The sequence below is a fragment of the Bos grunniens genome, chromosome 23 (assembly GCF_055505025.1).
Source record: "Bos grunniens cultivar Pamir isolate PY7600 chromosome 23, Bosgru_T2T1.0, whole genome shotgun sequence".
NCBI lineage: Eukaryota > Metazoa > Chordata > Mammalia > Artiodactyla > Bovidae > Bos > Bos grunniens.
The window spans coordinates 44,644,348-44,671,056 of record NC_141187.1 but is presented as its reverse complement, the minus strand read 5'-3'; the positions used below and the strand labels follow the sequence as shown (position 1 = coordinate 44,671,056).

Below are 26,709 nucleotides of genomic sequence, written 5' to 3'. Positions count from 1 at the left end.
CTGAACTGAACTGAACTGAAACACTTGTGAAGTAAATGTGGAGAATTTCCTGTACTGGAATGTGAAGCATCTCTAGACCAAAAGAGGCCAGTTTAAGACAACACTTGAAAGAGACAGTACCCACTGTCACAGGGGACGTGTCATTCTTTCTGGCCACTCAGCGTCTGTTCCCCATTCTAATGTTGGGGGAATCCTCCTGCCTTAGAGGTTTTGGTGGGAGGTAGAGTTTGCCTTTGCTCCAGAAGGCGAAAATGCAAAGCTACTTGGTTTCCCAAAGGTCGACTACAGGACGGAGGCATGGCAGGCAGAGGCACCTACACCAGACTTTGAAAACCGAAGAAGTGATACAAAGAATGAATCAGAAGGCTAAGTAGCAATGTGGAGGGGTCTCCGAAGAGACAGATCCTCAAGCACAGACCTTCTCTACTCAACTCTCTCCTCCCCCTACTCAACAAGTGTGAACAGCCTTCCATTCGGCAGTAAGCACTCATAAGTATGGAGAATTCAGACATCTAATTGAGGATGGATGGAGGCATGAAAGAAGAGCTATATCTTAAGATAAATGTGGAAAGGAAAAGACACAATGGGGAAATTATCTTTGCATGAGTGTGGTCACTCTTTCAATTTCTTTAGAAAGATAAAAGTTATTGCACCCACCAAAAAATCAACAATACGTTGGATGTTTAAACATCAAAAGAAAGGACGAGACTCTTGGGTGTTATGAATACAGGTATGAGCTCCTCCACAGCCCACCTTCCAGCCCTGAAAGACTGTCCTTCTCATTGCTCCAGACTGTCTGATGCAGCCTTGGGCTCACTACCTTGTGTTCCTTACCGCAGACCTGCAAACACCTGCCACCCCATTTCCTGTCAACCACCACTCGGTTCAGCTCCTCCTGTCAATGTTACTTCTTCAGCTTGAGTTGTGTGCTTGGTTGCTGTAATATATGCATTCACATTCTATGCAGACGCACCGACCAGCTGCAGGGGGTAAAAGCCATAAGCCACAGTGCTGTGCATGTGGATCCCTCTTAGGACAGGATCACACTTGGTGTTAGCTTCCCAATCAGAACTCATACTGGAACCCAAAGAACCTGAGGGGCTGTGCAGAGAGGGCCTTGGTCTCTTGCCTTCCTCCAAGAAGGACCCAACATGTTGTTGGGAGTGGCCATGTGGCGATGATGTTACCTTGGCATGGTCTCATGGACACAAGTTGGAGCTGGGAAATAGAATAGAACCAAGTGGGGCTGGGCTTTTGCACAATTTCTGGATTGTGTTGTGTCTCTTGTACTTTTGTGATCTTGATTCTTATTTTCTTCTTATTCTCCCTTAGAAAGTTTTAGCCTTCTCCTAGTGTGTCAAAATCAATCAATCAATGAAAGACATCAAGCCTAGGGGTTTATGTCCAAGTTTATATTTGTATCAGAGGCTTAAAGAGGACAGTCCACTCCCGAGGGGCAGCATGACAGCCAGCAAAGTGAGTGGCTCTAAGAGGATGGGAAAAGTCAGGGTGGGGGGAGACTGTCTTTCCAGAGGTAAAGCTTGGCCTGTCTGCATTTCACTAAAGGAAAGAGGCAGTACCAACTCCCAGTATATGTGCTCCTAAACTCTTACATCTCCTACCTGGTTATGCCAGGAGACCCTCTATAGATAGGGTGAGTTATTAATAAACATTTTTGCTTCTGTATTTTTTTAATTGTTTTGTCCTGCTAGGGACCCATAAGCAGCATGGAAGAAAATTTATTTGCTTTACCTTCATTTTGGTAAAGATAGCCAAGCTGTTATCCTCTCACTTCTGGGCTGCTTTTCCTGTGAGGTTGCTCATTCTTTTACTGAATACATATTGAATGAATTCATAAATAGAGCATCTCCTATCAGGCACCGTGAGGGAAATATCACTGGAAATTCCACTGTGAGCACACAGAGACAAAAGGGTCATCTTCAGGGAAACTCAAGCCTGGTGGGCAGATGAAGTTTAATCAAATGAACAGAAATACATTTGAAGTCTTCATTGGGATAACTGCTATGGTGCTTTACGAGCCTGCATCAGGACAAGGGATCTACCTAGTGGAGGCAGGGGGAGATGTGGTCAGAGAAGGCTCCTTGAGGAAGTGACGGCTGAGCTGAGACTGGAAGGGTGAGAAAGGAGTTACTGTTACCAGGTCCAGGGTTGCTCTGCCTGCTGCACGACAGGCCAATGGATTGGAGAGGAGGTGTTGAGGCAAGGAATTACAACTTTATTCAGCTGACCAAGAAGATGGTAGACTAATGTTTCAAAATGATCATCTTTACAGGGTCTGGATGCCAGGTATTTTTATGGATCAGAGATGAGGGGAGAGGCATGAACAAAGTAAAAAGGCCATTAATCTAGCAAATATCTCTAGAATGGCTAACCTCAGGCAGGGGATGTGTTAATTTCTTCCATCCCGCAGTCTACAGGTGGACAGGGTTCCAAACAAAGGCACTTTAGTTTACAGTAAATCCCATGGATGGAGGAGTCTGGTGGGCTGCAGTCCATGGGGTCGCGAAGAGTCGGACACGACTGAGCGACTTCACTTTCACTTTTCACTTTCATGCATTGGAGAAGGAAATGGCAACCCACTCCAGTGTTCTTGCCTGGAGAATCCTGGGGATGGGGGAGCCTGGTGGGCTGCCGTCTATGGGGTCGCACAGAGTTGGACACGACTGAAATGACTTAGCAGTAGCAGAGGGGCAGGATTCTCTGAGGCAGGCCATTATGTATAATTACAATTACAAAAGCAACGAAAAGCAAATCAAAGAAATAGTCTCAGCATGGAGTAAGAAATAACTTTTCCCTGCAGCATTACTACTGAGGGAATGAAAAACGAATATTCCGGAAAGAGGGCCTTTGGTTTGGAAGGACAAGACCATCAAGAAATTAAGCTTGAGTTGCTCTAAGGATGGAAAGGATAGTGGTTGATGTTTCAAGAAGAGAAAGCAGCCTGATATTGGCAGAAGAGTCAGCTTTTCTAAGCCTGGAAGAAGGTATGTGGTTTTAAGGGATATGTAGTGGGTAGCTGTGGATGGTGACCCCTGGGCCTTGATAGAGTGTGATGCCCCAGAAGGGATCCAACCTGTGGGTGGTGCCATGGAAGGTTGCAGTGATGGGCACAGGGCTTCCCCAACAGTGTGCCCTCCCTCCCCCCAGTGTCTGAATGAAGACAAGGATTGACACCTGATGACTAACATCAAAACCACAAAAAGCAGCTTAACATGTCAATGAGAGGCAGTACAGACAGTGGTGCAGACCCCTGCGGCTGGAGCCAAAGCATTTAGGCTCAAACCCCAGCTCTGCTATTCAACAGCCTATCTTGACTAGTTACTTGACCGCCTTGTGCCTCAGTTTCCCTATTTATAAAGTGGGAATAACTGTATATCTTTTATTGGGTGGGGAAGATTTTAACTGGTTAAGACTTAGAGGTGTCTGGTACAAAGTGCCATATACATGTTACAGAAAAAGTAGCAGCCAGACATAAGACCCTTCTCCAATTTTCTTGGACCCCATAGGGCTCCCGGAGACTGATATAACCTGCCTGCCGGACTGGACTTCCAGTCACACTGAGGGGGGTGGTTGAGGTCAGAGTTGGAAAAACAAATGCTAACATCACATTCTATGCACCCAAGTTCTCAGACCACCTCCCTTTAGGATTCTGGCCAGTCCAGAAACAATTCTATTCTCGGAAAATTAGTTCTGGCGGTAAGACAGAATCAAAGACAAAGAAAGATGACTGCTTTTAAGGGCGATTAGACCCGGGGAGCCACGGAGATCACAGAGTACTCGAGGCCTGGAAACTGGTCCCTTCCGACGCAGGGAAAGGATCTCAGCATCAGCGCTCGTCATTGGCGGGCAGGCCTGGGAACCCCTGCTAACCTTCATTGGAAATACCGTTTCGGGGAAAGCCACCCCAATATTTCACATGCTCTGTGGCCAAGTAGTGCGGTCCAGCTGCAGTCTCAAAGAAGAAAGCAGCTCATACGTCTTTCACGACACGTCTGCGAAGCTCACAAAGACGAAGCAACAGCCCGTCCCTTCCCCCGCCGCCCCTCCCCCCAAGAAAGAAATGCAAAGAAACAATCTTGTGCGACGAGCAGGCCCAGGGAAGGGCCTCCAGGGCTCGGGAGCCGGATCAGGTGTGGGCCTCCGATAGGGGCCGCTGCAGCCCCGAGCAGGTGGTTCGAGCCGCTCCGCCCCCAGGCTCGTTGTCCAGCCCCCGCGCCGGGGATCCACCGCGGTCCCCGCCTCCTACAGGTGCGTGGGCGCCGAGGCCCGGCCGTGCTCTCCGCCGCCTCTCTGGGCTCCGAGGGTCGCGATCAAGCACAGCGGGGCCGGGTGGGCGCCGTGGAGGGGGGCTCCCGGGGCGGGCGCGGGGTGGCGGGGGCGGCCCACCGCGGCGCGCATGCGCGGGTCAATTGCATAGGCCGGTTCCGGGGTCCGCGAGGGTGGGGGTAGGCGAAGGGGCAAAGGGGAAGGGGGGGGTAGGGAAAGGGAAGGGGGGGGTGGGGAAAGGGAGGGGGGGGGGGTGGGGAAAGGGAGGGGGGGGTGGGGAAAGGGAGGGGGGGGTGGGGAAAGGGAGGGGGGGTGGGGAAAGGGGAGGGGGGGTGGGGAAAGGGGAGGGGGGGTGGGGAAAGGGGAGGGGGGGTGGGGAAAGGGGAGGGCGAGGGGGTAGGGCGAGGAAGGGAAGGGGACGCGGACCCCGTTTCTTCGGGTGGATCCAGCTGGCAGCCCCCAAAACCCCCCGGCAGACACGCGGGTGGAGGCCGGAGATCGGGGGTCTTCCCGGCACAGCGCCGGGGCCTAGCTGCGGCCGGAGAGGCGAGGGAGGGGACCAGAAACGAGGTTGGAAAGTCAAGCGCCGGGGGCTGATGGGCCTGGTAGGCCGCCGTGGAGGAGGGGGTGGCCCGGGGGACTCGGGGCAGGGTGACCCGTTGAGTAGAGGCCCTCCGGGCCCTGCTTCAGGCCGGGTGGCACATGGGGCGGCCTGGACCGGGTGATGGGTGTGGGAGGCGCGGCCGGGTTGGGACACAGTTGCTGGGGTTTATCGGGTTGTATGGGTGTGAGACGTGAGCCGAAGGGAGAAGTGGGGGCCAAGGAGGATGGCGACCTAAGGCTTTTGGGGAACGTTCAAGAGTTGAGGCTTGACTGTGAACTGGGAGCCTTGTGTTGGACATCCGAGGCGGGGTGCAGTGGTGAAGCCCCAGGAGGGTGGGCGATCCAGCGAGGTAGGAGGAAAACCGGGAGCAGCGAGTGGTTCCCCGAGAGGTGATCAAAGGGGTCAGAGGCTGGACCTGATCCAGGTGGACCGCTGGGTTTAGCAAGGTGGAGCCGGCTGGTGACCAAGACAAGAGCCAGCGGTGGACTGGGGAGAGGAAGTAAGTCTCCCAGTGTTGATAGCTGGGGCCTGGTACTTTGCATTTGTTTGGCTCATAGGTGTTCAAAAAGTATTTATTGAACACCCGTGGGAGTTTTTGTAGTTCCCTGGCGATGTACTTTAAATTAATGTTTTGTAAATGCTTTTTCTCTCGAATTCCTCATATAACCTTACATTTATTGTATTGTATTATTGTATTTTTAGGAATTGGTGGGGTGCCCCCTTTCTCAACAGGGAACATAGAGACATTTTTCTGACTTTCTAATTGGGTAGGTGAGTTTCAGTTTTCCGAAAAAAGCCTGGTTAAGTGAGGATTGCCATTCACCCAGACTAATATCAGTGTTTGGAAACCTCTTCTGCACTCAGAAAGCTCCCAATGACTGCAATGAATGAGTTTATTTTCTTCCCTGAGGCCTTACTTGCCACCTGAGAGTCAAATCAGGGCAGGATAATTGGAGGCTTTACCCAGGGCACTTTTCACCCTGAGGGCTTTTGGACCATACAAACTGATGTCTTCCTCCTGTGACTCCGCACAGTGGGGGCCTTCTTACCCTCCGGGTATTTGCTTTGGCATTTGAATTGGGGTTGTGAGTTTGTGGCAGCTAGAACTGCCCACTCTGATCCCCCAGAAAAGCACATAAATATTGACACAGAGGATTCTTCTGATGAATACTTTGCAGTAGCGTCTTGAAAGTGTTTCCCAGGTGGCACAGTGGTAAAGAATCCGCCTGCCAATACGGGACACGCTGGCTGTATCCCTGGGTTGGGAAGATAGCCTGGAGAAGGAAATGGCAGCCCATTCCAGTACTCTTGGCTGGAGAATTCCATGGACAGAGGAGCCCGGCTGGCTATAGTCCACGGGGTTGAAAAGAGTCAGACGCGACTGAGCGACTAAACAGCAGCAACAAAGCATATTGAAAATAGACTTCTGAGCATTTGCAAACCGTGGAGATAAATTTCAGGTGGCACAGTTCTGAAACGGTGTTTATTTTTAATTTTTTTAAAGTTTTTTTTTTAAACCTCTCCTTTGTTTTCACATTTACTGAGAGACTTGGAGAATATCTTGTAAATTAATGGAAAATTTAGCAAAACAATTCCCACATTCATTAAAAAAACTCGATTTTTTTGTCTTGTAAATGTTTTTTATTTAATATTACAATTTCGAATTTTATCTAATTTCCAGTTGACAATCAGCAGCAGTTTGAAATACTCCAGCGTTTTAGTACCTTTTTAAGTTTTAACTACAGAACTAAAACTTACACTTTTAGTTAAACTAAACTTGTAGTTTTTAGCTACAAGGCCGAATAGTATTTCCCTGGATGAAACACATCCAGTGATGAGCTATACCTGTTATGGATGAACCACAGTTTGTTTATCCATTCATAAATTGATAGGCCTTTGGTTTGCTTCCAGCTTTTGACCCGCCACTATCTGTTAGGCCTGTTGAACGTAAATAATTTCACAGGACACCAACATCAAACAAGGCTACACTGTAATCATGATGAAGCAGGACAAAAGTAAGACAACTTCATAATTAGGTCTGAAACCAGATATAAATAAGAACTTGCTGTAAACCACAAAAATGACAAAACACCCTCCTATGCTGGCTAATAGGACGGCCTGTTGCCCCTTGACCAATCCCAGCTCAAGCTTTACTTCACTCCTTCCTCTTTAGATCATGTTCATTGAAATATCCAATAAAAGGAAACTTTTCCCAGACAACATCCAGCGTAGATCAGAGCCTCCTTCCATGACTCTCCCTAGCCTTACCCAACACAAGCCCAAATTCTTTTCTGAGTCCTAACTTCATCAAGATGGGCTTCCCTGGTGACTCACTGGTAAAGAATCTGCCTGCAATGCAGGAGATTCAGGTTCGATCCCTACGTTGGAAAGATCCCCTGGAGGAGGAAACGACAACCCACTCTAGTATTCTTGCGAGGAAGTCCCATGGAGAGAGGGGCCTGGCTGGCTACAGTCCATGAGGTTGCAAAAGATGCACTACTTATCAACTAAGCCACCACCACCAACATCACCAATAAGTCACCAATAAGCCTGCAGCTCCTCACTGTGAGCTCCTCCCTCCTCGCACTTGCTCAGCTGCAGGTGTGTTTCTAGGCTTTCACCGGAGAGCACATTTCACCGGACAATGCAAATAGCATAGAAACACATCTACTGAAAATCCTTGCTTCCACTCTCGTCTCCATACATCCTGATTCTCATCCTCATTCTTGTTACTAATGTCTTGGGAATTCTTCCATTTTTTTTTAAAACACACGCAAATAAGTACTCTTTGCACTCTAGAATGTCATACGGGCAGAATCATACATGCATTCTTTTTTTACAGCAACTGCACTGTGCATTGTGAATGTGTCCTTGTTTATTGAACTCATCCCCTGTAGATGGTCACATAGGTTGTTCTAGTCTCTTCCTATTAATCACAATAGTCTAAAGAACAACCCTGTAGATATGTCATGTTGAATGTGTGCAAGTCTCACTGTTGTAAAAATGTCCAGATGGGATTGCTAGGTCAAAGGGAAAGTGCATGTGTAATTTTGATAAGTTGTTCTCCAAAAGGATTGTAAAATATTGGGAAATGCGTTATTTTTCTATTTTTCCTATACCTACAGACCTTTAATCCTGAGTTCTTCCAACAATTTGCATTCTTCTACTAGGTAAAAATCAGATATGTCAGTTACCCTTTTGATGTCATGGATCTGAATATTGCCTTTCTCTGTGTCTTTGTCTTTCTCCATTATCTCTGTCTAACTGCTTAGGGATAGATAAAGATTTAGTCAATGTGCTTTAAGACTCACAGATTTCTTTGACATGATCTCATCTTAATCCTATTTGTTGTTATGATACATATCTTTCCGGCCTCATTCAGATCTCAGTTAGAATTTACATTCTCAAAGAAACTGTATTTTGACTCAAAGTCAAGCCAGTGGCTCTCATACCTTTTTAAAAGTATCAGAACCTGTTTTTCAAATGAATTCTCCCATCTAACTCCTTCCTAAACCTCTAAGGCTGTGGTTCTCAAACTTGAGTGTTCATCAAAATCACCTGGAGACAGATGGGGGCCCTGCCTGAAGAGTTCCTGTTTCAGTGGGTCTGGAGTGGAGCCTATGACTTTACATTTCTGATGAGATCTTGGGATGATGCTGGTCTGGGAACCATACTTTGTAAACCACCGTTCCAGGCACCTTAGAGCACTTAAGAGTCAGTCAGTCAGTCAGTCAGTTCATCGCTCAGTCGTGTCCGACTCTTTGTGACTCCATGAATTGCAGCACGCCAGGCCTCCCTGTCCATCACCAACTCCCAGAGTTCACCCAAACTCATGTCCATCGAGTCAGTGATGCCATCCAGCATCTCATCCTCTGTCATACCCTTCTCCTCCTGCCCCCAATCCCTCCCAGCATCAGAGTCTTTTCCAATGAGTCAACTCTTTGCATGAGGTGGCCAAAGTACTGGAGTTTCAGCTTTAGCATCAGTCCTTCCAAAGAACACCCAGGACTGATCTCGTTTAGAATGGACTGGTTGGATCTCCTTGCAGTCCAAGGGACTCTTAAGAGTCTTCTCCAACATCACAGTTCAAAAGCATCAATTCTTCGGCGCTCACCTTTCTTCACAGTCCAACTCTCACATCCATACATGACTACTGGAAAAACCATAGCCTTGACTAGACGGACCTTTGTTCGCAAAGTAATATCTCTGGTTTTGAATATGCTATCTAGGTTGGTCATAATTTTCCTTCCAAGGAGTAAGTGTCTTTTAATTTCATGGCTGCAATCACCATCTGCAGTGATTTTGGAGCCCAAAAATATAAACTCTGACACTGTTTCCCCATCTATTTCCCATGAAGTGATGGGACCAGATGCCATGATCTTCGTTTTCTGAATGTTGAGCTTTAAGCCAACTTTTTCACTCTCCTCTTTCACCTTCATCAAGAGGCTTTTGAGTTCCTCTTCACTTTCTGCCATAAGGGTGGTGTCATCTGCATATCTGAGGTTATTAATATTTCTCCCAGAAATCTTGATTCCAGCTTGTGCTTCTTCCAGTCCAGTGTTTCTCATGATGTACTCTGCATATAAGTGAAATAATCAGGGTGATAATATACACCCTTGACGTACTCCTTTTCCTATTTGGAACCAGTCTGTTGTTCCATGTCCAGTTCTAACTGTTGCTTCCTGACCTGCATACAGGTGTCTCAATAGGCCGGTCAGGTGGTCTGGTATTCCCATCTCTTTCAGAATTTCCCACAGTTTATTGTAATCCACACAGTCAAAGGCTTTGGCATAGTCAATAAAGCAGAAATAGATGTTTTTCTGGAACTCTCTTTTTCCATGATCAAGCACACTTAAGAGTACACACTGTAAATTGCCAGTTTAGATGGTGTTTGTGTGAACCATGAAGATTGCTACTGAACATTTTTGTTAAGGCTATTCTTTTATATATGTGTGTATGTGTATACACATGCTAAGTCGCTTCAGTTGTGGCTGACTCTTTGTGACCCACTGGACTGCAGCCCACCAGGCTCCTCTGTCCATGGGGATTCTCCAGGCAAGAATACTAGAGTGGGTTGCTGTGCCCTCCTCTAGGGACCTTCCGGACCCAGGGATCAAACCCATACCTCTTTATAGCTCCTGAATTGGCAGGCCTGTTCTTTACCACTGGTGCCACCTGGGAAGCCCGTGTGTGTGTGTATTTGTAGAAATATGAGTGTTTTCTGATTGTTTCTGTTTGTTTTGTGGTTTTTCTAAAGTCCATCTCAATTGTTAGTGCAACACAGAAAACCTGATGCCACCTCTCTGGATCATCCGGAACCGATTGTTTTCCCAGCTGTATTGTGGACTGAAGTCTCCAATCTCCACACAAACCAAGATTTGCCTAACAATGGCTCGTCCAAGTTCAAGTAGGTCTTTCATACATGGTGACATCACCTCCCTCTGCAGCCCACTCTCTTCCTTCCTTTTCTCCATCACTGGTTTCATGTCTGAGGGGCTCTTGATTTGTCCAAGAGTTAGTTAGTCTTGGTCGCCACTGTCTCCCGGGGAGACCAGAGAGCCCGCTCCATCAACCAAGGAACCTGCTTCTGGTCTTGTTCAAACCTTCAGTGCCTTAGCACAGATTGGCTGCACCTGGAAGATGGCCTGTGCCTGGCAGACCCTGACTGGGTGGTCTGGGCCAGCCAGAGGCAATGCTGGTCCACACTGGCTTCTCCTGGCGCAGGGAGTGGAGGGGGACTTCCACAGCTTGTGAACCACTCAGGCCTGGCTGGTTGGGACACAACCTTTCCTTATCCCGTGCACAAGGGCTGCAGAGCTGCAGTGCCCGGGACAGCGGGAGCCACAGGCTGTGCCAGGACTCAGTCTCTGCTGCCAGGAGAGACAACTGCAGTTCCCAGTCTGGCTCTTCATCCTTATCCTGGGATGATGATATTTGGCTCAGGCCACCTTGTGATGCCCAAGTGCTTGGCACAGAGCCTGGACACAGGGAGCCCTCATGGAAGGCGAGCTGCCGCCCCTGTGGGTCTGAGCTTGGGCAGGAGGATGCCTGGAGATGGAGGGCCAACCCTTGTGTCCTGGGGCGCAAGCTTCAGGCTGTGACCAGGACTCCCTGCTGCCGTGTCATTCTGTGCGTTCAGTCCCCTTCTGTTACCCCAGGTCTCCGGGGCCGTCTTGTTAAAAAGACCAAGTCTCCCTTGAGCTGTAAAGGAGAGTGTGTCCAGAGTGGGACGGAGCATTTGTTCATGGGGAGGGGCTCTCATCCTCACCCTGGTAGTGATGCTGAGGGAAGCTGGAATTCGCAGGATCCTCCAAGGGAAGTGAATTTGGGGAGGAAGGGACACTTTTGGGGTCCAGTGGGCCTGAAGTCAGCCCTCACACCACACAAGCTTGCTTTTACTTTTAAGAAGGAAGATACATTCCCATTCACTGTGTGTGTGTGTGTGTGTGTGTGTGTGCGCGCGCGTGTGCGCGCTCAGTCAGTTTCAACTCTGCGACCCCATGGACTGTAGCCTGCCAGGTTCTTCTGTCCATGGGATTTCCCAGCCAAGAAGACTGGAGCAGGCTGCCATTTCCTTCTCCAGGGGATCTTCCAAACCCAGGGATTGAACCCACGCCTCTTGCGTCTCCTGCATGGCAGGCAGGTTCTCTACCTTTGTACCACCTGGGAAGCCTTTTTTAATCCTCACAGCAGCCCTGCTCTCTCGGGAAAGCACGCTTGTGCACGTGTAACAGCTAAGGAGACCCAGACAGCAGAGGGTCAGCAGTTCACATAGGATCCCACTCATGGGAGATGGTGGGTTGCGGGGGGAGTGGGCAGAGTGGAGCTCAGAGCTCAGGCTGTTCACCCCAGACCCCCGCCCCTTTCTGCAAACACTGTACTCTCACATATTAGGTGCACAGGGCCATCTTCATTGCATGGGAAGATTTTTATTTGGTTATCTTAAAAGTATAATTTCATGCAAGGTCAAGTTTCAAAATACAGGCATTTGAACTGGGACGTAACTGTCCAAATGAAACCCTGGATTGACCAAGATTTTCCTCTCTTTAGATATGGCTGACTTCCGGAAGTGTTTTGCAAAAGCCAAGCACATAGTCATCATTTCCGGGGCTGGCATCAGTGCTGAGAGTGGGGTTCCAACGTTCAGAGGAGCAGGAGGTTACTGGAGAAAATGGAAAGCCCAGGTTGGTAATGTTTCCAGAACTCTGAAAGGCTCTTTCTGAATGAAGCCGTTTAACAGTTTGACTCAGAATCTCTATCAGAGGGGAACGTTTTGAAATTTACTGTGACCCTTTTATCCTGTTCTTTTTGGCATAGACACAAAGTCCATAGGGTTAAAACCTCAGCAAAGCCGCCTCTTTTCTTTCTCGGCGTGTATTGATTATCCTTATTCAGATAACAATTGGATTTCCTCTAGTAACCAAAGTGGAACCGGGACACTTTGGTTAGCATAATTCATTACTTTTCTATTCATGTTGAAATTAAGAATTACACATTTTTTAAAAGTTCCTGTGAACTTTCAAAATGAAAACCAGTCTTGAGTTGTTAAAGGCTTAGGCCTTGATGCTCAAAACTTTGTACAAAAGTCATTAGAATATAAGTTCTCTGGGGGCATGGAGTTTTTAAAATTCAATTTTTATTGAGATATACATGCAATAAACATCACCAATTTTAAGTGTACAGTTCAGTGAGTTTTGACAGATGTATATATAGTGGTACAACTGCCACCACAGTCAAGGTGTATAACATTTCTTTTTTTTTTTTACTTTATTTTGTCAAGTATTTATTTTTATTTATTTATCTTGGCTGTGCTGTACACAGGCGGGATCTTTGTTCCCTCATCAGGGATCAAACCCATGTCCCTTGCATTGGGCAGGTGGATTCTTATCCACTGTACCATCAGGGAAGTTTGGAGGAATCGTACTTTTAAAAATGTATATTTTATATATCCTATTACTATAATGTATATTTTTTTAATGTGTAGTTGTATGTGTGTGTGCGCCTATAATTGTAGTTACAAAAACCGAGTTTTCCCACTATGGCCATTATAGCTCAGTTGGGTGTTTTGCATTTTACTTTTCTTCCTGGATAAATGAGATAGCTATCATGTCACGCGGAGCTCCATGAAAACATGGCTTCCAGCCTAAGTTACCTTCCCATGTGTTGCTCTATGTTTGTAGCTCACCTGAGTGGAAGATGGGACGGGTTACGATATTGCTGGGGAAATTAAACCTAATTTCTCCAGGGCTCCTTAGGAGCCCTGGGCCCCGCCCATGTGAACCTACATGGACGTGTTCCCTTGACACCCCCCCGGAACTGTGTGCCTGCCTGCCCACAGCCAAGGGTGCACGGGGGTGTCCTCCCACCCAAGTCCAGTGCCCTCACGGCCCGGCTTTCGGAGCATCAGCCCTTCTTTCCCCCCTGACCCCCACCTCCTGCCTGCCCCCCAGGACCTGGCCACCCCGCAGGCCTTCGCCCGGAACCCGTCCCAGGTGTGGGAGTTCTACCACTACCGGCGGGAGGTGGTGCAGAGCACAGAGCCCAATGCTGGGCACCTGGCCATCGCCGAGTGCCAGGCCCGGCTGCACAGGCAGGGCCGACAGGTGGTGGTCATCACCCAGAACATCGACGAGCTGCACCGCAAGGCTGGCACCAAGAACCTTCTGGAAATCCATGGTGAGAGGCCCTCAGTCTTCCATGGGAAGGGGAAACCAGACTTGAAAACACACGTTCTGCTGGGGCCCAGCTGGGTCCACCGAGTCAGAGCAGCATGGTGCCAGGACCCCGGGGTCTGGTGCGCAGACCACCTGGCCATGCAGGTCTGCATCCCTGCGTGCTCTCCCCTCCCTGGGGGTCCTGTTGAGGGGGCCCTGTGCTCCCAGATGGCCCCCACTCTACCCCCACCTGGGCGCCGGGAAGTGGGAGGTTTGAGCCATTGAACGGCTGGGGCTCTAGCAGGATTCAGGCTGCGAAGGCCTGGCATCCCTGGGAGATCCATTTACTGTCCCTGTCCCACCCCGCACCATGGGCACTGTCTGCTCTGGCTGTGTTCCTCCTCCACCCTGGAGCCTTAAGGGGGCTGCCAGCTTAGTGACCTTCCTTCTTGGGAGCCCACTGGGTCTGTGACACCGAGGAGCTTGTCTGGGGTCCCTCTGGTTTCCCTTCTCAGCTTTCACTGACACCCTCCTCTTCCCTCTTCTCACTGAAAATCAAATAAATTTGTTTACACAAGAGCATAAATGGGTATGCCAGAATTTCTTCCCAAGGGCATTTGATAGTCTGTGATGCTGTGTTGAGCCGCTCAGTTGTGTCCAACTCTTTGCTACCGTTTGGACTGTAGCCCGCCAGGCTCCTCTGTCTGTGGGCTTTCCCAGGCAAGAATACTGGAATGGGTTGCCATTTCCCTCTCTAGGGGATCATCCTGACCCAGGGACTGAACCGGCATATCCTGCATTGCAGGTAAATTCTTTACTGCTGAGCCATCCATAGAAGCCATTTAATACTCTACAAAAATTCAGTCCAAAGAAATGCATTTCAAATTGCAGAATTTCCAGAAGCAGTGACCCAGTGGGGCTGCATGCTCCCTTCCCCCAGTTTAACCATCTCCTCAGAAAATAAATCTCTGGATGGCCTGACCATCAGTATCCTTTTTGACCAAACACTCCTGCTGGAGGACAGGATGCCACAATTAGACGAGTCTGGAACTTGTGCCCCAGCTTGTATTTGGGGAACGTGACTGACAGCTCCATCAACTTGGCGTGGGACAGAAAAGGGGGTGGTTTCTCAAAGAAGGAGCCCTGGAGAGAATGGACCAGCATGTGTCCCCTGCCATGTGACCTGCTCAGCGCTGGGCACATGGTGACCATGTGGTGAACTGAGGTCACCTTTTATGGGTTAAGCTCAGTAAGTCTTTGCTAGTTTTAATGATTATTTTCCTCATTTATTAGTTGATTATTTATTGAGCTGCTTTTGTAGAAAAAATTCAAGCTTTACTAAGTCAAAATTAAGATTTTGTAAAACATATCCCAAGCTACTAGCCTCTGTCAGGCATGTTCACAGGAAATCCTGCCCGTAGGTTTAGGTTGGCTTCTTCTGCCCTGCTGCACATTTGAATTCCACCTGAACACTGGGGTGATCAGAGAGCTCCTTGGTCATGCAGTAACTTACTTCCTGTCCCTGCTCCTCTCCAGATTACGAAGTCCAGGAGGGCATGTGTTCTGGCTTTTTCCATCTCACTACATGCCTTGATGTTTCCCATGAAAGCTGGGATGGGTGCATTTGTTAAAGTGATGTGTAGAAACGAAATCATTTTGTATTCTTTTAGACGTGGAGTCAGTTGCTCCCGATTATACTAAATTCCAGTCTTGTTCAACTTGTGTTTTTCAGGTAGCTTATTTAAAACTCGATGTACCTCTTGTGGGGTTGTGGCTGAGAACTATAAGAGTCCAATTTGTCCAGCCTTATCAGGAAAAGGGTAATTATACTGCACTCTGGAATAGGTGTGTTGTTTTGTCTCTTCAGTTGACTATAAACATGAAGAAATTGAACATTTATCTATGACTCCCATGTATATTTATGAGACATAAAGCTAGAGACAGTACAGCTGTATTGTAAGGGAAATATTTTGCTCACAGGTTAAAATAAGTGAAAATAACAGGCTCTAACTCTATACATTATGATCCCAACTTTGTATTTAAACACACATCCACCCTCACCATGTTGATGTATCTGTATATAGATAAACGTCCAGAAGAAAATCAACAACATGTTAACAGGGACAGTAGTAGTATGGCAATTTTGATTTCTTTTTTATATCTTTCTGAACTTTCCAATGTGTCTATGGTGAACATTTACTATTGTAAATATTATAATTGGGGGAAAAATTAAGAGTAGACTCAAAATATTGAGAAAAATTCTACCTAGCCATTGGTATAAGTTATACAAGTAACTTATTAATATAATATCATTGCAGGTGATTGAAATTGCAGTGACATATATGATGCAAATCATGAAACTCTCCTTAGCACAACAGTATTACTCCCCCCCTCTCCCATACATATTCCCTCTCTTGAGGTAGAACCACTGATAATCAATTGTTGTGTCTACCCTCCTCATCCTCTTATAAGCCAGTGTGTATTCATCAGGAGTTTTGTGCCATACATGGCCAGGCAAAGACAATCTTACTGGGTTATTTTATTTCTATGTTCTTTGATTACACCAGTGACATTCTTTCTTTTCTCATATTACTTACTTCAGGGCTCCAGACCCCCAAACTCAAGATGCCGGAATCCCAGTGGAGAAACTGCCCCGGTGAGTAAAACGACTTTGATCTGTGTTGGTGCTCCAGTTTGAAAAAAAAAGAAAATTAGTAGGAGTCAAAATCTAAGTTCACTTGGTGAGATGCCTCTGAAACATGCCAATGCAGAAACCAGCCCTGACCCATGAGGTCAAGGGTGAAAGGACAAAGGGTGAACCAAACCAGGCTTAAGAGAAGTTCATCTGTCCTTCCCTTTCTCCTCTGTGTTGTGGTGGGATCATTTGAGGTCTGGAACGTTTCAGAAGCTGCTGTGCTGTACACATTCCCCCGGCGTGTGTGAAGCATAGTGGCTGGCATCTCGGACCTAACTGGTCGGGAAGCCTCAGCTACTGTCCTCCTCCCCTTCTCCTCCTCATCAGTGTTACTAATCCAGGGCTATGGAGGCCGTAGGAGGTCTCACAGAGGTAAAGTTATGGGACCGAGCAGAATTTGTGCAGATTAGCAATAGCAAAAAACCCTGGAAAGATTTTTATGTCAATTTTTCAAAACTTGACCTTAAAATGGCCTTCCCCAAAGTGTTTCATAAGGCAGTAGATCCACATGATGTTGATAGGCACTACTCGGAGAAAAAAGATGCCACATGCCCAAATAAATATGGAACCACTAGAGTGAACCAAGTTTGAAGCATCTTGCTTTGCTGCAGAGCTACTCAGAGCACTGAATGTGTGAAAGTACATTATTACTCCCTAAGGAGCAATTATGCTAACATTTCTCTGGTTTACTTAACCTTTTGAATTTTTCTTAATAAGGATTTTCATTACTAAAATCAGAGTTTTGACCTAAAAGAGTAAGTTTTCATGACTAAATTCTAAAGTTTTGATCTAAAATAAACTTGATTAGGCAATTAATATGATGAAAATGGAGTTTGAGGGAGATTATTTTAGAACGTAAATAAATAGGTTGACTAGAGATGACCTAGGGTAGTAGCTAGTGAAAGACGAGAGATCTTGGGAAATTGACACAGGAGAACTTGGCTACCGACAAGGCAAGAGAGAGGTGAATTTGAGAGAAGATGAGGGAGGTCATTGATGACATTAGCAAGTGGTTTGTGTGTTGAAGGCAAGTCTGAGTCCAGTAGTCCTCCTGGGTCCAGCTAACCATGAGCACGGCTGTGCCTGAGTGGAAGGAAGTAACTGGGAAAGAGAAAGCTATGTCTCTCAAGGTTGGCTGAGACACATTCGCCCACAAATCACCCCAGTGCATCCGGACACAATAGAGACTTTATGATTTCCCCTGATCCACCTAGGCAGGCCTTCCCAAGAGTAGGTCTTGGGAGTGGGTTAAGGATGACACTCTTACAGGTGTGAAGAGGCAGGATGTGGGGGCCTGCTGCGACCTCACGTGGTGTGGTTTGGAGAAAACCTGGACCCTGCCATCCTGGAGGAGGTGGACAAAGAGCTGGCCCTCTGTGACCTGTGTCTAGTGGTAAGTCACGGCCTTCCCTGATCTTTTCAAAGAGCAGAGACAACTAAAACTAATTTGGGTGATGATCAGATCATTTCTTTGCCACTCTTGCCACAAGCTCAGCTCTCTTTTTCATACCAGGTAACTGGTGGTAAAGAACCTGCCTGCCAAGGCAGGAGACGTGGGTTTGATCCCTGAGTCGGGAAGATCCCCTGGAGAAGGAAATGGCAACCCACTCCAGTATTCTTGCTGGGAAATTCCATTGACAGAGGAGACAGGAGGGCTACAGTCCATGGGGTTGCAAAGAATCAGACATGACTTGGTGACTAAACATGAAAAAAATCCTTCCTAAATTCTAGGGATCAGCCAAAGGGGAGCCTCCCCCTCCCCTCTTGTCCCCCAGACATTCTCCATTTATCCCGCCCAGCTTACCTTCCCTCACACCAGCAGCCACAAACTGGTCTGAGTTTCTGTTAAGGTTTTCTTCAAAGACACTGCTTCTCCACCGTGTGGTCGCTTGTCCGCTTCCGTCTGTTTGCTCGGTAGGTGGGGACTTCCTCCGTGGTCTATCCCGCGGCCATGTTTGCCCCCCAAGTGTCAGCCCGCGGCGTGCCAGTGGCCGAATTCAACATGGAAACCACCCCGGCCACCGAAAGATTCAGGTACGGGGTTACCAGGGTGGGAGGCGGACAGCGCTGAGCGGGTTTGGACGTGGTCATCCAAGCAGATTTTACCTGCTGTCCTGGTTTTGTAACACAGAGTTTGTGTTTTCTTATTTGGTCTGTAGTTGCTTTGAGGGAAGAAAACAACGTGTTAGTTGTAGATTGATGGAAGAAAGCACATTAACTGTAGACTGAGGTAGCCGTGTCTTTTTACAGGGAGTTTGCTAAAGGGTTTTTGTTTTTCACATTTTGAAAGTTCTTCTTTGATGCTTTAGACTTTACTCTTATTCATGCGTTGAAGCTAAGTATAGTAATGGCATTTAGATGCCGGTCAGCTGAAGACTCAGCACGCAAGCCAGGGAGGCACCCACACACAACTCCGTCACCCGCTGTTCTCCGTGGGGCTCCCTGGGCAAATCCTCTCTGGTCTTATTGCCAAGAATGTTTGTACCTGTGGCCATTTAATGATATTGATCCTGCCCCCGCAAATCTGTGTGGGAAGTACAGGTTATCGTAGGATATTCACATGTTGTCTCAGTCTAGGCTCTAGTTTACATCTCCTTTGTTTTACTTGCTTTTTTTCACCCCTGCTTTTCTGTCTTCCCTTTTAATGTAGTTTATATATTCTTAATAGTCTCATTTCCTTTCCAGAATAAGGTAGACTATGAACTAATACATCAATATGAATAAGTAAAATGTAAAATGTTACTGAAGCATCTTGTCATTACTTGAGTCGGTGACTTTTACCTCAACTACGTATTTTAAAAAATCTGATGACTGGGAACTTCGCTGGTGGTCCAGAGGTTAAGAGTTGGCCTTCCAGTGCAGCGGGTGTGGGTTCCACCCTGGTCGGGGAGCTGAGATCACACATGCCTCTTGGCCATAAAACCAGAACATAACAGAAGCAATATTGTAACAAATTCAATGAAGACTTTAAGAATGGTCCACATATAAAAAATCTTAAAAAAATTTTTTTTCTAAATCTGATGACGGTACCACTCAGGAGATTCTGATGTAACTGGTGTAAGGTGTAGCCTGGGCCCCCTCTTTTATATGCTTCCTGGGTGATTCTGATATTCATCCATTGTGTACGTCTTCACGTGAAAGGATAATGAACTTGGCAGTTTTCCCTGCAAGTTCAGACGAAATTCTTGGAGTATAATGATATCACTTCATAAGTTGGGCCTCCCAAAACCACAAACCTGCTTCAGCTGCTACTCATCTTCAACAAAAATTCTTCAGCTTCCCATCCTGAAAACCTGCAGTGTCTCTGTTCAAATAAACAGGCCTCTTTCTGGTCTGAGACTTTGATCAGATCTGAACAGCACCAGCCGCAAGAACCACAACAGATGCTCAGTGGACCTTTTTGGAAGCCAAGACCCTCTGTACCACCACGTCTGGGAATTTTCCCAGATGAGTATAATTGACCAGTGAAGCCAGCAATGCTTTTATCTGGGCATCATCAAAGCTGACATTTAGAAGAGGCGTGGGTGGTCATCTTCTCATCCTACTTGGGTTTTCAAACAGGGAACCAAACCCAGAGTGACTGAGAAGCTGGTTTAAACACGCATCTTAACAAAGGCCGAAATTTCTCACATCTCACATGTAACTGATGTTGGCTGAACTCTAGCCTAGGTCAGAGGTCAGCAAAGTACTGCCTGTAGGCCAGATTCACCCACTGCTGCTGCTAAGTCGATTCAGTTGTGTCCAACTCTGTGCGACCCCACAGATGGCAGCCCACCAGGCTCCGCCGTCCCTGCGATTCTCCAGGCAAGAACGCTGGAGTGGGTTGCCATTTCCTTCTCCAATGCATGAAAGTGAAAAGTGAAAGTGAAGTTGCTCAGTCATGTCCGACTCTTTGCAACGTCGTGGACTGTAGCTGACCAGGCTCCTCTGTCCATGGATTTTCCAGGCAAGAGTACTGGAGTGGGGTGCCTTTGCCTTCTCCGAACTCAACCACTACATTTTTGTAAATAAAGTTTTATTGGCACCCAGCCACAGCCACATGTTCCTATATTGTCTGTGGCTGCTTTTGCACTTAAACAATGGAAGTAAGGAGTTGCAGCAGAGACTGGCCTGCAAAGATGAAACATTAAGTCTCTGACTCTTTACAGAAAACATTTTGCCAGCCCCAGCTCTAGGTTAGTAGCAAAAATGAAAATTGAAATAATACTGCCTTTTCACCTGATTTCTTTGTTACCTAAATAGGTTGCAGGAAATGATGCCTGCATTTTATGTATTTATTTATTTCTGCCTACATTTTCAATTTGGATTTCGCAAGACTCCTTCGACCTTGCCCAAGTTGTTTAGATTCTTTGCCCCAATTCTAATTTAGAAACAGAGTCATGGTATTTGCCTCCCATCGAAATGTGTTAATATTTTCAAGGTGTTAATTAGTTCCTGTTTTGTTTTTTGTCATTTCCCCTGTCCCAGATGGTTATCTTGGATGATTTTCTGAGAAACCATTAGACTAGGTATTTGGGGATTTAGGCATCAGGATTTTGACTGTTTCTCAACCCCAGGGGTCTTTGGCATGTAAGGATCTGTGTATTTGTTGAAGCAGAAATGGGAGTAGTGCGCCCAAAGGACTGGTGTGCAAGGCCTTCCAAGGACAGTGGGCCCCCCACTCCCTGCAACCCCCAGTCGTGCAGCTTTCCATTTCTCTAAACTTTGGAATTTAGTCCAAGTCCACAAGTGTTTATTTAGCACCTACTATGTCCTAGACTTTGTTCTTGTTTAGTGACTCAGACGTGTCCAACTCTTTTGCGACCCCATGGACTGTCGCCCACCAGGTTCAGGCTCCTCTGTTCATGAAATTTTCCAGGCAGGAATACTAGAGTGGGTTGCCATTTCCTTCTCCAAGGGATCTTCCCCACCCAGGGATTGAACCTGCGTCTCCTGCATTGGCAGGAAGATTCTTTACCACTGATACTGTTCTGAGTGCTTGGGATAGGATATATTAGTAAACAAAATAAAATCCTACCACGTGAAATGGCCTCCTAGCCGCAAAGGGCAAACAGTGAACGATAAGATAATAAATGCAAATTGTGTGGCCCATGAGAGGTGGGATCCGGCTGTGGGAAAAAGCAGAGGTAGAAGTGGGCAGGGGGAGCAGGTGGGCTCGGGATCCAGTGGGTGGTGGGGGTTTCAGAGAGAAGAGGTCTGGCAACACGAGGAGGAGTGGTTCGCTGAGGAGACCTCTGGGCCAAGAGCCTGCCAGGTGCCAGGACCACCTGGGCAAAGGCCCCAGGTGGCAGCCAGCCCAGGAGGCCCGAGGGACAGCAAGGGGCCAGTGTGTGTGGAGAGGGGCGGGGAGGGGGCTCCAGGAGGTGGAGGTGGTCAGTAGTGTGTGTGGAGGGCACGTCACCTGTGTGCGGGGCACGTGTCCCCAGAGACAGCGCCCTGCAGGCGGAGTGTAGAAGTCTCAGGAACTCTTAGCTAGAAAACAGCTTCATAGATGGTTTCTTCTTTACGTTTGTACTCCTCAGGAGGGTGCAGAGGTTACTTGTAATTTACCGTTGGCCTCATTTGATGGGGAAGGCCATTGCTCTGCCTGCCTAGATCATCAGGTAGCTGGTAGGACCCTGTTAGTCCATGCAGTGGGGCCCCAGTTGGCCCTTAACCAAAACAGTCACTTAAAGCAAGAATAGTGAAAAAAGGACACATAAGCATCTCATTTTCATTTAAAGCATAAATGGGCATTCATTTACTTTTTTTTTTTTGATAGAGCCAAAGGCCTTTGAGTAAGAATCTGCAGATTGGGGCTCACCTTTGTTGCATAAATCATACTCATAATCCTCCTGCTGGTGGTGGTTTAGTTGCTCTGTCGCGTCTGACTTTGCGACCCCATGGACTGTAGCCCATCAGGCTCCTCTGTCCATGGGATTCTCCAGGCAGGAACACTGGAGTGGGTTGCTATGTCCTCCAGGGGATCTTCCTGGCCCAAAGATCTATCCTGAGTCTCCTGCATTAGCAGGCGGATTCTTTACCACTAAGCCACCAATGAAGCCCTAGAAATAGAATACCGACATTTAAAAGTAAAGCTGCTGTTGTCCTGGTTTTAATTGTATCCTGTCGAATCTGAATGACACAGCAACTTGACACCCACCATCATTATTTAGAAAACAAATATGTAAGCGGGTTTTTCACAGTGAGAACCTTCACATTTTTTTCTTTTTCTCTTTAAACTTGTATCCCCATCCATCCTATTTCTACCACAGAAATTTTTACTAATGTATTTTTATGCTTGAAAATCTTTTGTTGACTATCCTTTTATACTTCTGCTTCAAAGTATATGAATTATTTATTCTCAGTTTTCTTAAAACTTGTTCCACGGAAAAGCTCCTCTGGATGGAATTATCACTGCCATAATTTATCGTCTGTAGTTGTTGAAAACAACAAATAATACATTTCGGTTAATAATCCCGTAAAAGTCAAACTATGGGAAGTGCATCTCTTAGTAGATGCGTGGAGCATGAGGTTTTTTAATTAGTTCAAGTGTCCACTGGGTTCCCTGGTGGCTCAGACAGTAAAGAATCTGCCTGGTAATGCAGGAGACCTGGGTTCGATTACCGGGTTGCGAAGATCCCCTGGAGAAAGGAATGGCAGCCCACTCCAGTATCCCTGCCTGGGAAATCTCGTGGACAGAGGAGCCTGGCGACTTACAGTCCACGGGGTCGCAAAGAGCTGGACACGACTGAGTGACTAACAGAGACATATACATATCCACTCTGAGTACTGCGCAGCATTAGGAGGAGGCAGGGTTCATGATGCTGCAGCCCTAATAGGCCTGTGGTCGTGGGAAACAAACCTGTATCCTAGGAAGATCAAGTTTCCTGATCACCGCAGCGCAGGGGACCCCAGAGAGCCCTGCTGCGTGTTCCAAACAGAGGAAAAGATGGAGTTACTGTAGGATGTGGAAGGAGGGTTGAGTTTAGGTGAAATTTCAGTGAAGCCGTTTTTGATCAACTCAGCAGCTAGCAGGACTGTGTGTGTGCGTGTGTGTGGGTGTGGGTGTGCGTGCGTGTGTGTGGAGAGGGGTTAGATCCACTCTGGCTGCAATGTGGTTGCAGGGTCCTGTGACCTTGGAGGTGGACGTGAAACACTGGGCCCGGACACCCCTTGCCTGGGCTGGAAGTCAGGCTGCTTCTCTGTGGCCAAGTGACTGAGTTCCTGCAGGCACGGGAGTCTTTCATTCTTTCCTGCCGTCATTTCCAACAGTGAAGTGTCTGATAGTATGTGACTTGAGAGGACAGACTTCCTTAGTGAGCATCAAAGCAGAGGTCGCTCGAAGAAGGGAGCTGCTGTGACCCTGGCAGCTTGTCCTGGAGTGGGGCGGGGGGAATTGTGTTTTGAGTATCTGTGTCTCTATTTCTGGTCTGAGGGGTGGCAGCCCAGATTTTCCAAGCTAAACACTTACCTTTTCAATGGCAACTGTAATTCTTAGTTTTTTCTTTTTATAGAGAAAAGCAAAAACTAAGTAGTCATGTACAGATGTGAGAGTTGGACCATAAAGAAGGCAGAGCACCAAAGAATTGATGCTTTCAAACTGTGGTGTGGAGAAGACTCTTGAGAGTCCCTTGGACTGCCAGGGGATCAAACTAGTCCATGTTAAAGGAAATCAGTCCTGAATATTCATTGGAAGGACTGATGCTAAAGCTGAAGCTCCGGTGCTTCGGCCACCTGATGCAAACAGCTGACTCATTGGAAAAGACCCTGATGCTGGGAAAGATTGAAGGCAAGAGGAGAAGGGGACGACAGAGGACCACATGGTTGGATGGCATCACTGACTCAATGGACATGAGTTTGAGCAGGCTCTGGGAGATGGTGAAGGACAGGGAAGCCTGGCAGGCTGCAGTCCATGGGGCCGCAGAGTTGGACACGACTTGGCAATGAACAACAACAATACCATACATAAAATACTCAGAAACCTGGGCCACATAAACCCCGGGCATGAAAGAATTTTGTTCTGGCCACTCAGATTTCGGACCACTTTCCATCTTATATGCTGAAATGTCCAGAGTCCTCCTGAATCAACTTTAGTGATCTGTTTGGCAATTCTGTAAGAGGCTCTTTCAGTTTTACTGGAAGCAAGAATGAAGTGGCCCTGTTTGTATATATCACCCAGTCTTTAGAAACCATTTGTTTTCTCAGATCCACAGCAGTGTTTCAAACATCCCTTGGTTTGGCAGCCGGTTAAGTTTTCACATTCTGGGATAAGAGGCACCATGTAAGATTTGGGATGGGTGAGGTCAGGTGCAGCTTGCTTTGGTAAATGGGAGGAGGATGAATGTGGATAGGGGTGCACAAAAGAACAGGTGCAAGTCGAGGGAAGTCCCTGAGTGCTCTCTGCCTAGCTGTGCTTCCTGGTAAGTCCTCAAGGGACTGTGCTGGGAGGAGCTTTCTAGTGGGCAGCCTTCCTCGTGCTGGGGGTGGTGGGGATGGGGTGGGGCTGCGGGAGGGGAGGCAGAAGGATCAGAAATGCCAGTTGCTCAGGGCCGTCCATTCATGGCACAGAGGGAACATTCTTGATCTGTGTTGTATCAAGAATAAGTAATATGACCAGATGCTTTTTTTTTTAATTTTAAATCGTGCTCAGCTGGTTTTCATTTATTAATAACACAGTAGAATTAGTTGGTTTCTTTGTTTCCTCCTGTCATAAGTATTTTCCCTTGAAGAAAGCAGAAATCATTGGTTTTTCGTCTTTTCTCTCCCTCTTTTTTCTTTGATCTTTCTCTTTTTCCTACTTTTTAACTACAAGTCAGGGCTAGTTGTGAATTTCAGTGATTGGCGTGAGCCAGCTGACTCAGTTAAGATCCTTATGGTCTGCTTGGTGTACGAGGTTCATTTTCTCTTGTCCTTAGTACCAGTGAAGGTGCTTTTATGTAGTTGTGTAAGAGTTTATAAAACTTACAGTTATGGGTTTGGCAAAACAGTCACAAAATACAATCATGTCTCTCCTTCCTCCTTAAAATAAAATTCTCATTTATAGGCACCTAAATTCTAAACCCAACATTCAGAAAACTAAGATCATGGCATCCGGTCCCATCACTTCATGGGAAATAGATGGGGAAACAGTGGAAACAGTGGCAGCCTTTATTTTTGTGGGCTCCAAAATCACTGCAGATGGTGACTGCACCCATGAAATTAAAAGACATTTACTCCTTGGAAGGAAAGTTATGACCAACCTAGACAGCATATTAAAAAGCAGAGACATTACATAGCCAACAAAGGTCCGTCTAGTCAAAGCTATGGTTTTTCCAGTAGTCATGTATGGATGTGAGAGTTGGAATATAAAGAAAGCTGAGTGCCAAAGAATTGATGCTTTTGAAGTGTGGTGTTGGAGAAGACTCTTGAGAGTCCCTTGGACTGCAAGGAGATCCAACCAGTCCATCCTAAAGGAAATCAGTCCTGAATATTCATTGGAAGGACTGATGTTGAAGCTGAAACTCCAATACTTTGGCCACCTGATGCAAAGAACTGATTTACTGGAAAAGACCCTGATGCTGGGAAAGACTGAGGGCAGGAGGAGAAGGGGACGACAGAGGATGAGATCGTTGAATGACATCACTGACTTGATGGACATGAATTTTAGCAAGCTCTGGGAGATAGTAAAGGACAGGGAAGTCTGGAGTGTCGCAGTCCATTGGGTCGCAAAGGGTCAGACACAGCTGAGTGACCGAACTGAACTGAAATTCTAAGCAATTGCTTTCCCAAATTCCCTTGGGAATGAGGGTGCCAACCCATACTGAAGTGTCTGCATTTGGCGATGTCAGAAACTCGATGAAAGAACTGGGCTCCAAAATGCCTAAGACTCCTGTGAGAATCTGGATTTTATTCTGGCTGTAACTAAGAAAGTTGACTTGCTGAAGCAGAATGCTCATTTTGCTCATAACTTTGCTGTGTTCGTCCTTCTGTTTCAGGTTTTATTTCCAGGGGCCGTGTGGGACGACTCTTCCCGAAGCCCTCGCTCCTCACGAAACTGAAACTGTTTCATAGCCATCCTGGGGAAGGAAGAAATCTCAGAGCATCTAAGTACCAAGCCACCAGCAGGGGAGGCAGTCTTGTGGATGGTGAGCCAAATACTGGAAAGTCTGAAAATATCTTTTGATTGCTGGGCTGGAATCCAAACTGCTGATGGTTGATGGGGACTTGGAAGCAACAGTAGTAACCGTGTTTAGAAGGAGAAGTCACAGGACTTCTGAAGTCAGTTCCTGTTATTTTGTTTGATCCTGAACATAAGTCTGATGTGTTTGGTTGGTTACTGGGTAACTTTGTGATTAGACTGTCTAAAACAAAGTGATTCTCCTGATTGTGTTTCTGCTATTTGGGCAAAGATAGAAACAGAGGGGTAAAATGTGGGTATTTCTGATTGTTGCGCAAGGTTTGGTGGAAAATAAAATCACTCTCTATGCAGGTAATTTATTGTACTAAAA

The 26,709-nt window shown here is 47.0% G+C and overlaps 1 protein-coding gene across 40 annotated transcripts; it reads left to right on the top strand.

The window, feature by feature from the left end:
• The first annotated feature begins 3,543 nt into the window (after positions 1-3,543).
• On the top strand, positions 3,544-26,709 carry SIRT5 (sirtuin 5). Of its 40 annotated transcripts, none has more exons than XM_086370272.1 (10): positions 4,079-4,269; positions 5,594-5,658; positions 10,166-10,298; positions 11,942-12,075; positions 13,342-13,567; positions 15,278-15,365; positions 16,148-16,201; positions 17,510-17,633; positions 18,159-18,274; positions 26,197-26,709. In XM_086370272.1, exons 3-10 carry the CDS (start codon positions 10,184-10,186, stop codon positions 26,270-26,272), a joined length of 933 nt encoding a protein of 310 aa, XP_086226398.1. In that variant the 5' UTR covers positions 4,079-4,269; positions 5,594-5,658; positions 10,166-10,183; the 3' UTR covers positions 26,273-26,709. The 40 variants fall into 40 exon arrangements, 36 of the variants coding, with proteins under 36 accessions (XP_086226393.1, XP_086226385.1, XP_086226398.1 ...); XR_015152543.1 differs by having other exon boundaries at positions 4,185-4,269; positions 5,594-5,662; positions 15,278-15,390; XM_086370268.1 differs by having other exon boundaries at positions 4,202-4,269; positions 10,149-10,298.